This window comes from Crocuta crocuta, unplaced genomic scaffold (genome assembly GCF_008692635.1).
Source record: "Crocuta crocuta isolate KB4526 unplaced genomic scaffold, BGI_CrCroc_1.0 scaffold217, whole genome shotgun sequence".
Lineage (NCBI taxonomy): Eukaryota > Metazoa > Chordata > Mammalia > Carnivora > Hyaenidae > Crocuta > Crocuta crocuta.
This window is the reverse complement of record NW_027532208.1, coordinates 6,534,650-6,549,683: the sequence shown is the minus strand read 5'-3', so window position 1 is coordinate 6,549,683 and position 15,034 is coordinate 6,534,650. Positions and strand designations below refer to the sequence as shown.

The 15,034-nt window shown below is 47.7% G+C and overlaps 2 protein-coding genes across 3 annotated transcripts in view; one reads left to right on the top strand and one right to left on the bottom strand.

The window, feature by feature from the left end:
- Nucleotides 1-15,034, bottom strand: part of GALNT17 (polypeptide N-acetylgalactosaminyltransferase 17) — a 440,178-nt gene that overhangs the window by 115,007 nt on the left and 310,137 nt on the right. The window lies entirely within an intron of this gene.
- Nucleotides 13,378-15,034, top strand: part of LOC144242830 (tubulin alpha-8 chain-like) — a 42,134-nt gene continuing 40,477 nt past the window's right edge. The window contains 3 exon segments of the mRNA XM_077777857.1: nucleotides 13,378-13,507; nucleotides 13,763-13,995; nucleotides 13,997-14,506. Of these exon segments, the coding sequence (XP_077633983.1) occupies nucleotides 13,378-13,507; nucleotides 13,763-13,995; nucleotides 13,997-14,506 (873 nt within the window).

Sequence of the window (15,034 nt, the reverse complement as noted above, 5' to 3'; positions counted from 1 at the left end):
CTGACTCCACGGAACACCTCTTGGTACCCATGTGGTAGGGCAGCAGATGGGAACACTGGAAAAATCAGTGCTCGGAGTTGATCAGACTAGTGTGAACACTGGCATCTCCCCACTGAAAACCATACTTATGGAACGTTCATGGAGTGCTCTGGATCCCAGAATAGTCCCTACGGAGGNGTGGGTGGAGGGGGGGGGGGGGGGGGGGGGGGGGGGGGGGGGGGGGCATGTAAAATGTTCCTTTGTGAGACCCATCCGTAATGTTTTTTCCAGAAATCATATACCAATCACACCTCCATGTATGGGACGCTGCCCTCTACAGATGCTGCTCAGCCACGCCCGCCACACCAGGGAAAGTACCATTTTACTTGCTCGTTTCCTCCCAGCCCTGCATCCTCAGAGAGAGACAGCTGACCCCCCGCATGGAAAAGCATTATGTGAGCCCACCCTTCCTGGCCTCAGTTCCCTGAACCAGGAATGAGCACCAAACTCAAACTGGGTCAATAGCATCATGGATTACCTGAAACGTGGAATCAGGCAGCTGCTGGAAGCTAGACCCACATGGTCTCATTCATCTGCAGGACTCAGGGCGCCATTTTGGGGCAGCTGCAGTGGCTCCCGTGTAAGCGCACGATCGTGTGGAGGAAGGACACAGACGCACCGTGAAGGTGTGGGGCCCTGGCGAGGGTGGGACTGCCTAGTGACTTTGGCTTCCCATCAGCCGACAGGCCCCGCTCTGCTCTCTGCCCCTGGGTCATGTGAGAGCCCCTGTGTCTTTGTGTTCTATCTCCTTGATTCAAGCCATGTTACACACACTTCTGTTCTTTGCAACTGAACAGTGATACTAACACCTACTAGCTCCTCCTACTTACTGGCGGGGAGGAGGGAGGGTGTGTTCTCACCCAGCCCGAAGAGGCAAACTGCAGAAACAGTCATTCTGGGAGAGCTGAAGGCCAGGGCCCCCCTAGTGGTAAAGAAATGCCTGCAATTTGGACACGGGAAGTGCAGCCAAGTGCAGGAGTCTGTAGAGGAGGGGGGACATGAGGCAGCCAAAGGAGCACCTCAATTTTCTTTTTCTTTTTTAAAAAATTTTTTTATGTTTTATTTATTTCTGAGAGAGAGAGACAGACAGCATGAACAGGGGAGGGCCAGAGAGAGAAGGAGACAGAATCTGAAGCAGGCTCCAGGCTCCAAGCTAACCATCAGCACGGAGCCCGACGCGGGGCTCGAACCCACGAACTGTGAGATCATGACCTGAGCTGAAGTCGGACGCCTAACCGACTGAGCCACCCAGGTGCCCCAAGGAGCACCTCAATTTTCTTGAGAGCAAGTGCTGAGCACATCAAGGAATTCTGGTAAGCTGGAACAGTCTCCCCAAAGCCTATGCTTAGCGTCGCCAAATTCCCCACCTTCACGTACATGTGTAGTGAAGTCCTACTCCAAGATGCTGTACTTTCTAACCCCTCGAGAGCAAGCAAGGCAGCCGACATCAGGCTGTACAGTCAGTCAACAAACACTCTCAGCAATACACCCCCACGGGCGAAAGAACGTTGCTCTGAGATGGGCCTGGGGCCCGCCTGCACCAGCATCGCCAGGATGGCTTTTTAGAAAATGCCTGGGTGGGGGCGCCTTGGTGGCTTAGTCGGTTAAGCGTCCAACTTTCACTTAGGTCATGATCTCGCGGTTCGTGGGTTCGAGCCCCACGTCGGGCTCTGTGCTGACTGCCAGCTCAGAGCCTGGAGCCTGCTTCAGATTCTGTGTCTCCCTCTCTCTCTGACCTTCCCCTGCTCTCTCTCTCTCTCTCCTAGACATAAATTAAGAAAAAAAATTAAAAAAAAAAGAAAAGAAAATGCCTGGGTGGCTCAGTCGGTTGAGTGTCTAAGTCAGGTTCAGGTCACAACCTCACAGTTCGTGAGTTCAAGCCCCGAGTCAGGCTGTCTGCTATCAGCACGGAGCCCACTTTCAGAGACTCTGTCGCCCTCTCTCTCTGCTCCTGCTGCTCTTACACGCTCTCTCGCAAAAGTAAATACACATAAAAAAAAAGAAAAGAAAAGAAAATGCAGATTCCTGTGTGCGGCCCAGCATCAGGGAACCAGGTTTACAGAGAAGGGACTTGGGAACTTGTGTTGGTACCAGCAGAACTGGCCCGTGGAGTCATCTCCCCCAGAGCCATTGGGAACCCCCCTAATTCGTTCCTAGGATCTACTGCCTTGCTGGCACAGAGCAGGTGCCCACTGACTACTGATGAATAAATGAGTGACTATAACAGAGCTGAGCTGCCCCTGCTGGGGAAGCGCTCCGTGACATCTCAGGGACATGCTGGCTCAACTGNGGAAGGAGGGGAGGGGCGGCTTCAAAGCACCAAACTTGCACTGTCGTGGAAGGTAGACAGGCTGCTCGTTCCTTCCAGATCCCTCTCGGACTGCTCCTTGGGAAACATTTTCCCCTGGCAGGCAGCGNGGGGAGGGGCGGCTTCAAAGCACCAAACTTGCACTGTCGTGGAAGGTAGACAGGCTGTCGTTCCTTCCAGATCCCTCTTGGACTGCTCCTTGGGAAACATTTTCCCCTGGCAGGCAGCATGATATTTTAGTGTAAGTGGTTTTATCGGAAGGAGAGTTTTCACGCGTGGCAGTGAGGAGGGAGTTCACAGCGTGAGCTGCTCCGGGGCCCCTGGCTGCTGGTCACAGCTCTGTGCAGCACATTCAGCTAGGTTCTCTTCCAGAAGCCCTAGGACCCCTCATGACAGAACAGAGAGGCCCCCCAGGGCCTTCTCACTGAAACGGGGCCAGGCTGGTGGCAGAGCCCATGGGAGGCCACGGCAAAGCAGGTGTGTGGCCGGCAGAAGCTGAAGGTGAAAGGCAGGGGGCTGGCCCTAAGGAGGTGGAGACGCGGAACACATACATGACCGTTACTGTTGATGGCAGCATGTGAAAAGGTCCCCGAAAGGTCACGCTGAAAAACCTGCTGCCATGTCAAGAGGGAGCACACTGTTCCACATCCTGGCTCTCTCGTGAGGTGGCACCTGACGGGGACAGTGGACGAGAAAGGCTGGAATCAACCTGGAGGTTCCCACGCCCCGCCAGGCCGGCCAGCATTGCTGGTGAGGTCAGTGGGACAAGTGGTTTGAATTCTGGAACTACCCAGGCCTCCAGGGTGGCTTGGTCACTTAAGTGCCTGACTGTGGCTCAGGTCATGATCTCATGGTTCGTGGGTTCGAGCCCCGCGTCAGGCTCTGTGCTGACAGCTCAGGGCCTGGAGCCTGCTTCAGATTCTGTGTCTCCTTCTCTCTCTGCCCCTCCTCCCTCTTAAAAATAAACAAACATTAAAGAAAAAAATTTTTAAAACTTGAATTCTGGAACCACCCACCTGGCTGATCACGAGCAGCAGTGTCTCGGCACAGGGAGAAGCAGGTCTCTGTGAGCAAGCCATCTCCCGAGCCTACCTGGGAGCTGGCACAGCGGAGGCAGGCTTAGCCCGACCCGGCCTCCCGCTGAGAACCAAGAGGCAAACTGTGCCCTGCTTTCCCCTCTGGTTTTCTTGCCACCTGCCCGGCCGAGGCGGCCACAGCCGATGGCGCTTCAGGGCCGGCGGGACCCCGGACCGTGAAGCTTACGGCTTCCTTCTTCAGACTCAACAGTGATTACCGCCCTTGGTGCAAACATTTCCATTCAGAATCATTCAAAAATGATAATCATATTAAGGGATCTGCCAAAATCTAATAGCTCTATTACAGAGGAGAGGAACAGAAATTAAAAATAATCACTTTCATTGTCACTGGTGCGCAGAATATATGCAACACACACAACCGTTCCAGCCGAGGGGGAGGTGGGAGCGAGAACATCCGCCAAATGCGAAGCCTCCTAGGCGTCCACACTTCCTCTCCTCGTAAGTGCCACAGGGTCCCTCTGCGGTGTGGGTATTTCCCCCCTCACCCCCCTTCATGGGCTCCCTATTCTCTCCTCAGTTAAGGGCAGGCTCGTTCTTCGCTTCTCCGTCCTCCTCCGTACCTTCCTCAGGCTATTCTGACCAGCTAATCCTAAGCCTGAGCAGCTGCCTACCCTGCCTTGCCCATTCCTTCTCGAGAAAACCACAGACAAGACTCCCGTCCGTGCTTTCCCCGCACTCCTTCTGCCATCTGACTGACCCGGTGCTTCTTCAAATGTCCCTGTGTGCCTGGCATGCCTCCTCTTGGGAACCGTGAGTAACGGACTATCTTTTCAATGGCATTGACCTCTTGGATCCTTGGTCCTCAGTGTGCCCGAAAAAAATATCCCAGGTACATCCTAGAACAATACTGTACATTACCGGCCTGCCTCCTGGGCAGAATCTGAGGGGATACTGCAAATGGATGCACTCTGTGCGTGACAATACGACCAATACCTGTGATTTATTATGGAGAACTAGAAAAGAGGGGGAGGGGGTAGGGGGAGGGGAGGCAGAGCTGGTGATGCAGGGTCCTGGCAAATGGTGTCACTCTAAGAAACAGTTCAGGTCTACAGGGAGCCAGGCAGAGGAGGCTGCCAGGAGAAAAGGGAAATGAGAAAGTCTGGTACAGCGTAGCACAGAGGTGGGACGTTGAAGTAAGTACGGGGGCAGGTGTGTGAAAACACCCTAGGGAACAGAATGGGGCAGACAGAGTGGCCCCAAGAGAAATGCCTGTCCAGCCTGTGGTGCCCAGCCCGTCCTTCTCTCCACTCCACAACTGAGTGCCAAGTCTGTGCCTGCGCATCGGGAGTCCAAGAAAATGCGTGTGCAATCCTACTACTATTGTTCCCAGCGCCAGGGACCATCATGTGATGGCCGATTCTCTATTCCGGATGCCTTATCATCAATTGTAGAGAAAGGGCCTGAGTAGGGATCATGTGTGTTCACTCATTCATTCGTTCATCTGGTCAACAAGCATTATAAGGCAATGGAGGACACCTTTGTTCGGCTAAGTCCTGAGGACCTGAAGTCCTGAGGACCGGAGGCGATAAAAGCACACGTGATACTGTCCTAGTGGGCAAGCAGACACGATTTTTCGGTTGCTGTTTCTTCATAAAGATGTTTTGTGGTCAAAGTCATGGCACTTTTGTTATTATCAGTGAGCCCATCGGAGTGGGAAGAGCAGGCTCCGGGGTGGAAAGAAGGTGCTAGAAAACAGAGACTCTGCTGCTCTGTGGCCTGTTGGACTACATGATGTGCTTTTTCTTCCTTCTGTCCCTCAACTCTCCTGATTTGCAGTGATTACTCCTACCAGGGCACGTGCCTGTCACTGTGTGGCTCGCTGTCTCGGTCACCGCGGAGGGTATTAGAGCTGAGGTGTCTGCCCCAGCCTGCCTCATGTGCCACACTGCTTTCATAGGTCCCAGCTGCCCCCGACCCCTGTCGCTAGCGGCCATGTCTCCACATTCATGGCTCGTGAGTCAGGAATCCAGGGCTCACCCTGTTTTGTCTCTTCATGGTTCCAGCTGCCTCACCGGGACTCGCTGCCTTCCTCTGTCCTCACACTCAAACAGCTGCCATTTTTGATGGTCCCAGCTCTGCGTTAGCTAATGTCCAGGTCTGTTTGCTGAGCACCTCCTAATACCGAGACCCCGTCTGTAGGCAAAGCCTGTAAAACTCTACACCATCCCTGGGGTGGTCCTTTAAAGAATTTCTGCAAATCTCGTTCTCAGGGTACAACCAGCTCTGGGTATCTTGGTGGGATTGTCAACTTCTTCAGCACTAGGCAGCCTGGCTAATCAGAGTGTGCTTATTTCGGTGCATTTGTTGCAATAACATACGTGATGAGTACTTTGACTTCACTTCCTAATACATAGAAAGGGGGTCTCACGCGGATGTCACCCTTCTCCAGCCACCCTACGGCACAGATATTGATGTGCTCAAGTGACCAAAAGACAGAGCAGGGATGGGAGAGGACAATGCCCTGTACTGAAAAAACGGCTGTATCGGTGCTGTATTAAGACGATTCCTATTTACCCTTACCCTCAAAGCAGCTCGCCTTGGTAGATATTATTGGTCCCGTTTTCTAGCTGAGGAATCCGAGGTTAGACGTTAGGTGAACTGGTCAAGGGCAGACACGTGCAAGTTAAGAGCAGAGCGAGGAGCAAGCTGGTGGTGTCTGACCCCACACCCTCCTAGGCATCCTGGCTGTCTCCCAAACAAGGTCACCCAAAACAGGCAGCAGCTAAGAGCCCTCGCACTGGGTGGAAGAAGTGGTCCCGCTCTGAAGACTTCTGGGAACTTGCAGCTGCTACACACTAAAAATACAACTTGGGGGAAGGAGTTGGCTGGCTTGCATAGAATTCTCAACTGGCACAGTACGGTAATTTAATACTCAGAGTTCCATTTGCCTCTGCTATACATATAAATACCAAAAGGGTAAATGACGCTGCCTTTTTAAAAATCAAATGCTGTATCCAGCGCGCAAATATCTCACAGGAAAATAGGACCCAAAGGCCAGTGATTCGTCTGTTAAATGGAGGTAGCACTTTCCCTTTTGTTACTGAAGAGAATAATTCACACTGAAACAACAACTTCTTCCAGATTGGGAAGTGAACTCTCTGGGTATTAAGAGCCTTTCCTCGTGGAGGATAAAGGAAATGTTCATCTCTCTGGAGTGTGATTTTTCACAGATGCAGAAAATGCCAGTGGGGATTGAAGCTGCCAGTTCCGAGAGCATTTTCTTGGCTGGCTGATTTTGCCCGGGCTTGTTTTATTAAAACAAAGACCACATCAAAACTCTCTAGTAAGATGTTTCCTACAAGTAATCTTCTCAGCATAACACTTTTGCTCTTTGCTAATCACATTTTCTGTAGGCTTTGGGAAATGGCTTTGGGAAATTGATTTGTGAATAATCCTTTGAAGGCAATTTTTGTAAAAGCACAAAGTTTCTAAAGGAGCGGTAACACATTAAGCCATTAGCAGCCATCAACACTTTGGATATGCGTATATTTAAGTGTCTGGTTAGCTATCTTGTGAGATAAAATGGAGGCTGGGTGAATGTTAGGGGAAGAGAGAAAGAAGAAAGGTCTAGAACAGGGGTCAGGACACGATACTGCCTGTTTTGGTCTAACCTGAGGGCTAAGAAGGCTGTTTATAGATGAACGTATAGATTTGAAGATGAGAACACCAGCAAAAGGTTACCGCTCCCCCCCTCAAAAAAATTCCATTATCCTCGTTAGTAGACATGAACTCCAAACATTTGTATTCATTATTGTTACATTTTAGACTTCATCAATAAAATATTTGTGGAAATGGGGTTTTACTCTTGTTTGTAGGTATCTGCATAATAGCCCTGAATCTGCCTTTTGGATTATAAAGCCTATTATATTTACTATTTGCTTCCTTTAGAAAACAGATTTACTGAGCTCTGCCCTAGAACACGAGCCCCGGAGGGGAGCACAGGCTTCATGTGGAGCAACATGGTCCCAGGTGACTGGCAAAAAGGTAACTTTGAAAAGGACAGATGAGGGACTTGGGGAGAGAAAGACTTGAAAGGCGGATGAGCATCCTCCAGACACCAGGGCTGATGGGAGAGCAGATCTGATGAAAGCTTCGGGCCGTGCGCTCAAAAGTCGCATCAGGCTAGCAACACACGTTGTAAAGAAAGTGAAAGGGCGCATAATATTCCGGCCCCGAATATGCCTCTTTGGTGTAAGGATTATCTTGAGCTGGTTATCTTTAAGAAACAGCAGACACAGGAGCAGCTCTGAAAACCCACCCTTTGGAAAGAGAAATCCACGTTTATAAGGGATAGCTCCATTTGTAAGGGTGTCTCTATCTCTGTACCAGGAAGAGAAGGATGATTCTAAGTCTCTAGAAACTCATCAATAGAGAAGACACCCACTGAAATCACCATAACAAACCTTACCCTTGTTGACTGTGTTTTTCTTGGTCACCCCCCATCGAGAGGCCTCCCTTCTCTGTACCATATTTCCTTTGTCTTTAGCTGCATATGGTGTTTAGGGTGGCGGCTTGGGCCATCTTGAGGAGTCACTCAGTTTTCCTTGGTTTCTCCCATGTATATAGAAGGCATACGCCTCATTAAACTTATGTTTGTTTTTCTCTTATGCATCTTTTTAGAGCGGGGGGATGTCAGCCAAGAACCTAGAAGGGCACAAGGAAAATTATTTTTCTTCCCCTACGAAAGGGAGAGTATTGAGATGTGTGCATGGTAGAGAATCTTTCTGAGAAGGCTTGAGGCTGTCCTATATAAATGCAGGCACTGTGGGATAAAATACAATTAGAAGTAACTAAGAGGGAACACGGAGGCAAAGGGGGAAATGAGCAGAATAAGATGATGCCAAAGGTGAGCGGAGTGCACATAACGTATGCTTAAGAAAGTTGTGCACAAATGCAGTGCAGGCGTTCTGGCAGTTACTGCAAACAGAGTTACTGGAATCATCTGGAGCATCTAAAATATTTTTAAAAGAGAAGTGAAGATACTTGGTCCCTAAGTCCCCCCGACCCCCAAATTTCTCCACTGAGGAACTTGGTGAACTGTCTCCTCAAAACACAGCTTTAGTAATACTGCAAGCTCCCCAAATCTGTTTCTTAAAACATGCTTCAGCATTGGCCCACAGCATTGACCTACGTATAATAAGATGAAGACAATTGTTTTCAGGGCCAAAATGAGGTCAAAGTGAGAACATAGCTTTCTGATGGCCTTGTTTGTTTGTGGTCAGATTAGCAGTAAAGTAGTTGTAAGAAAGTAGTCGAATAAAATCTGTATTTTGAAATATATGCGTATGTTTTTCTATTCCGGATTCACTGTTTCATCCAGAGGCAGTCGGCGCTTTGAGATGAGTAAAGACTGTCAGAACTAAGATGAAAAGAAGCAAGGAAGTGTTAATTTTCAGTTGTGACTATATAGCTGACTCTTTTTTTTTTTTTAATGTTTTATTTATTTATAGGAGAGAGAGAGAGACAGCATGAGCAGGGAAGGGTCAGAGAGAGAGGGAGTGACAGACTCTGAAACAGGCTCCAGGCTCTGAGCTGACAGTCAGCACAGACCCCGACGCAGGGCTTGAACCCACGAACCGCGAGATCATGACCTAAGCGAAAGTCGGACGCTTAACCGACTAAGCCACCCAGGCGCCCCTAGCTGACTCTTGAAACTGACTTCTGAAATGGTCTGGAAGCCAGGATTTCAAGTGCCTTAGCAATGCACCGAAGAAAGATGTTTTCTAAATCCAAACCGCCTTTGAAATATCAAAGACAAGATGGAGGTTGTGACATGGCCATGGGTCTCAATGCTGGCTCACTTCGTGATCACCTGGGGAGCTCTGACAAACCACCTGTGCTTGGGCTCACTCGGATTCAACTGATCTGCATCCATATTTGATTCAAAAGTGCATGCAACCAGGGCTGAAAACCATCAACAGATGGAATCCTTCCAATCCCCAAAAGAGGCTACTTCTTTGTGGGTTGGGGGCAAAGTCTGCAGAGAGTGGAGAAAGGGAGATAGACCTGAGGCCAGGCCTCCTATGAGGGGGGTTTAGTTTAGTCCTACCACTGCGGGGAGAGAAATTCTGCAAATAGATTTGAACGTAGGAAGCCAAAAACTTTTCTTGTTGCCTAAGGGTTAAAGGCAGCCTACTCCAAGAGGGGCCACTTTAGTGTGACGATGATTTTGAGTTAAGAGCAATAAAAACCCAGCAGACTCAGGAAAAAAACTTTGCCTCCCCCTCAACTGCCTAAATTTACACTGAAAAAGAGAACCTCTACCAAGATGAGAGCTATTAACAGAGATTCCTCTTTACCTAAAAAATGTATCCACATAATAGGGCAACCTTTGTTTTCCAAACATCTCCTCTTACCTTCCTGCTAGTGTCTTCCTCCCCATTGTATCCTCGGGCCTCCTCCCCTCTCCTTATAGAAGCCTCATATTAAGCTTCCCGTTGCCTCAATGTCTTTGGAATTTCGTGTCCTTGTGGATTCCCCATAGGTACAAAACTAAATTTGATTTTCTCCTGTTAATGTCTCATGTTAATTTTGTTCTTAGTCCAGGTAGAAGGACATCGAAAGAAAAATAAAATTTCTTCCTCCCCAACACTGCCTAGCAGTCTGTAGGAGGGAGGATATCTTGCAGAATACCCAGGCAGTGGGGCAGAGATAGTCGAGTGATGTTTAGGCAGACAGAAGGCTTAAAATAGTGCTCCCAGTGCCCACGGCTAGTTCCTGACTTGCAGGAAATCCTGATGTTCCTTCATTTCCCAGAGGAGTGGTAGCAAAAGGCTGGATCAAGGGACTCAGGGGAATGGAGGACACAGAATGTGTGGATATGATGCCTGGAGTTCAGGACCAGGACCAGGGACATCAGCAATGAACAGGGGATAAAACTCTGAAGACAGGGAGGTATGAGACATGTCACCAAGGCCCAGGATGGTTACAGAGGGCAGCCTGCAGCCCAGACACCTCTCCCCATCACCACTGTGCAGTGCCAGTTCATGCATGCTCCTAGGAGTTATTCAAGAGGGGAAGCAGGAGAGGAAGGCCCTTTGATGGGGAAGAGCAGTGCTTACAGGGAATAGCCTGTTTAATCATAATTTAACTGAGCAACTGACTTCAGAGAAATGGAATTTTAAGTTGGAAGAAACTGAATTTCCTTCAGACAATAAGATTAGTTTTCTTTTTCATCATTAGTGAAAATGGGGGCTAGGGATCAAGTTGAACTCAAATACATAAACACAAAGTCAACGTTTTCCACATCTGACTTGCAACTACAATTTAAAACTTGCTACAGGATTGGAGTACTGAGAATGAATGGACTCTAAGACACCAACAGAAAACTAGGAGAGGAAAAGAACAAAGGAGTCACATAAGGAAAACAACTTTTCTGGGAAGTAATCTGGCAAAAATGTCTCACGAGTCTTAACAGTGTATATGTCTTACATGTAGAAATTCCATGCCTGTGAATTTATCCTAGAGAATAATAATGATTTCCATCTCTGAGAATGTTGGATTACGTGATTTGGACAACTTTCCAACTAAAAATAGTGAAACTAAAACTGGATTAGACATTTAAATTGTAATAAAACCATTAAAGATGAACAAAATATAAATGATTGAGTTCAGATCTGGCCGAGATTAGAATAAAGGGAGAGAACCCCAACACTAGATTTGCTTCTGCCCAGAGCTATGCACTCATAAAGAGGGGCTGAATTTATGGAAACCTCAAAAGACCAGGGAGATGGGGTACCTGGGTGGCTCAGTTGGTTAAGTGTCTGACTTCAGCTCAGGTCATGATCTCATGGTTCGTGGGTTCAAGCCCCACGTCGGGCTCTGTCCTGACAGCCAGCTGAGAGCCTAGAGCCTGCTTCAGATTCTGTATCTCCTTCTCTCTCTGACCCTCCCCTGCTCATGCTGTCTCTCTCTCTCTCTCTCTCTCAGAAGCAAGTAAAACATTAAAAAAAAAAAAAGACCAGGGAGTTAAAAGTTAGATTTCAGGGCCCACCATGATAGGCAACCTGATATGCCACCTTCTATTTTTGACCAGAACAATGAAAGGCTGACCTAAGAGTAACTGTCTACTGGAAATCAACCTACCTTGCCATAAGCTAAAAGTCTACTTCACTTCATATGGGCAGCCCAGAGGACTTCAACTCTTGAATTTTGATTAAAGGGATCAGGGTTACTAGTACTCCTGTGCTCCTGACTGAAGTGAACGAAAATTCTGCCTAGAGGCAAGTAATATCATCCTAGGTTTCAAATTCATTCCATAAGAAATGTTTTCAAATACACTCTCCAACACATAATCCAAGATACCCAGAAGCATCAGAGTCAAGACGCCAAATGTAAAACCCGTAGAAATAAGAGACAACAAAAAGGTTTGAAGCAAGCTTAAAAATTCAGCAGGAAATTGGAAAGTATATAAAAAGTGAAACAGCAGGTTTGAAAAAGAAAAAAGAAAATCTAGAACTGGAAAATTGTAACTAAAATTAAGAGCTCAATGGACAGTTCATAGCAGATTAGACACAAATGAAGAGAGCATTATTAAAGTGGAAGGTAGGTCAGAAGAAACCTTCTAGAACAAAGCACAGAGAGACAAAAAGATAAAAAATACATTAAAAAGGGTAGGTTATATCAAGAATACAATAAAGCCTGACATGGGTTCATGAGATCCTGGAAGAGAAGGAAAAAAGGGCAGAAGCAATATGTGAAGAGGTAATGGCTGAGAATGTCCCAGAACCGAGGAAAGATATCAACACACAGAGTTAAAAAACTCAACAAATCTCAAGCAGAGAAAATAAGAAATCCACACCTAGACATATTACAATGAAGTTTAAAAAATAACAAAACAAAAACAGAGATATAATCTTATAAGCAGTCTGTTGGGGAAAGAAAAAATGATTTTTTAAAAGCTTTTGTGAAAGATTTTTAATCAAGACATTATCTGTCATAGAGAATAACTAAAAACCTTCTGAATTCCCACCAAGAGAGATACACTTAACTATATTTTGGCATACGCCCATGATAAAATATACAGAGCTATTAAAACATCATTTAAAACATCCTAAATGATGTAGGGAAAGTTTCACTTAAAAATATAACACCAGCAACCATTGTTCTCAATTTCAAACTACGGCAGGGTTCATTTGAGTTAGTAGTTATTTTGCATATATCACATTCTACTTATTCTGTTTTCAAGTGTGTTGGGTTTGTTTTTTTTTTTTTTTAATATTTTTATTTTATTTCTAGGGGAGAGAGAGAGAGAGAGTGTGTGTGAGCAGGGGAGGGTCAGAGAGAGAGGGAGTCACAGACTGAAACAGGCTCCAGGCTCTGAGCTGGCAGTCAGCACAGAGCCCGACACGGGGCTCGAACCCACGGACCGCGAGATCATGACCTAAGCGAAAGTCGGACGCTTAACCGACTAAGCCACCCAGGCACCCCATCAAGTGTGTTGGGTTTTATGCACTGAAAGACAGGCAAGAGATGGCCTTATGTTCAAACATGGCATTAAGTGAGCAGGGAGAGTAGATGGCTAAGAAAGTCACATATTCTTGTCTAGATGCTTCTGTGGAGAATCTACCAAGCTTTGCCCCTACACCTCTTTTTCTGTTCTCCAAGAAAACCCATGTGACAGGATGGGATTCTTTTTCCTCCAAAATTCTCCCAGGAGTTTGGCATTTCCCCATCCCCTATTGGGCCTGGCATATATCAAGCTGGGATGACAGAAAAGGGCTCTTTTTCTAACACAACTCAAGGAGAAAAAGATATATTTTTTTCAGTATACTAAGACATATTAAATCAGATTTACATTAAGATCTTTTTTTTTCTCATGGTCTTGTAGATGCCAAGGTCAAGAGGCTCATGAAGGACCATCTCCTCTGCTCACCTTCTCAATCCACATCGTCTAATAGCCTCTGAAATTCCACTTCAGAGTCAGATCAACAAATGGAGCAGCTTTCTGTTGACTATGGCAAGGAGTTCACATTGGAATTTGCCATCTACCCGGCCCCCCAAGAGTCCACAGCAGTAGTAGAATACTACAACCTTATTTTAACCATGCACACTACCCTGGAGCATTCGGACTGTGCTTTCTTTTTTTTTTTTTTAATTTTTTTTTAATGTTTTTTATTTATTTCTAGGAGAGAGAGAGAGAGAGAGAGACAGCGTGAGCAGGGGAGGGTCAGAGAGAGAGGGAGTCACAGACTGAAACAGGCTCCAGGCTCTGAGCTGGCAGTCAGCACAGAGCCCGACGTGGGGCTCGAACCCACGAACCGCGAGATCATGACCTAAGCGAAAGTCGGACGCTTAACCGACTAAGCCACCCAGGCACCCCCGGACTGTGCTTTCATAGTGGACAACGAGGCCATCTACGACATCTGCCACCACAACCTGGACATCGAGCGCCCCACCTATGCCAACCTCAACTGGCTCATCGGCCAGATTGTGTCCTCCATCACTACCTCCCTGTGCATTGATGGTGCCCTCAACGTGGACCTCACAGAGTTCCAGACCAATGTGATGCCCTTCCCCCACATCCATTTTCCCCTGGTGACCTACCCCCACCCCCGCCATTGTCTCAGCTGAGAAGGCCTACCATGAGCAGCTGTCCATGGCAGAGATCACCAACACCTGTTTTGAACCCTCCAATCAGATGGTCAAGTGTGACCCTTGCCGTGGCAAACACATGGCCTGTTGCATGCTCTACCATGGAGAAGTGGTGCCCAAGGATGTGAACACTGCTGTTGCTATGATCAAGACCAAGTGCATGATTCAGTTTGTGGACTGGTGTCCCACAGATTGCAAGGCTGGAATTAAGTACCAGCTTCCCACAGTGGTGCCGGGGGAGACCTGGCCAAGGTGCACCAGGCAGTCTGCGTGCTAAGCCAATGCCACAGCCATTGCCAAGGCCTGGGCCCGCCTCGACCACAAGTTTGACCTGATGTGTGCCAAACGGGCATTTGTGCACTGGTACGTGGGTGAGGGCATGGAGGAAGGGGAGCTCTCTGAGGCCCAAGAAGACCTGGCTGCCCTGGAGAAGGATTGTGAAGAGTCCATGGACGGCGAGAGGATGAGAGTGAGTAGTTCGAGGGGTCCTGGCCCTGCAACGCCTGGGCTCTTTCCTCAGTTCTGTGTCTTTCATTCCACTATTTCCCTAACCCACTACAAATACAATCGATGTCTCAACTGATAAAAAAGCAGGGGGGCTGACCACCCTGGTCAAGTAGACTTGCAGTGTCAGAACTCACTAGAATAACAGCAAGGCCACATTAAACATGAATTGCACCATTCCCTGCCCTCCTGGAAATAATGGCATGAGGAAGGGGTGAAACATAAAGGTCACATGGCTATCAGAGCTCAGAGGCTGCAAGGGTCTTCACCAAGAACTCCCAGGAGCTCGAAAGCAAGGCGATTTCTTTTCTTTTCTTTCCTTTTCTTTCCTTTTCTTTCCTTTCCTTTCCTTTCCTTTCCTTTCCTTTCCTTTCCTTTCCTTTCCTTTCCTTTCCTTTCCTTCCCTTCCCTTCCCTTCCCTTTCCTTTCCTTTTCTTTTCTTTAAATATTTTATTTATTTCTGAGAGGGGGAGAGAGAGAGAGACAGCGTGCG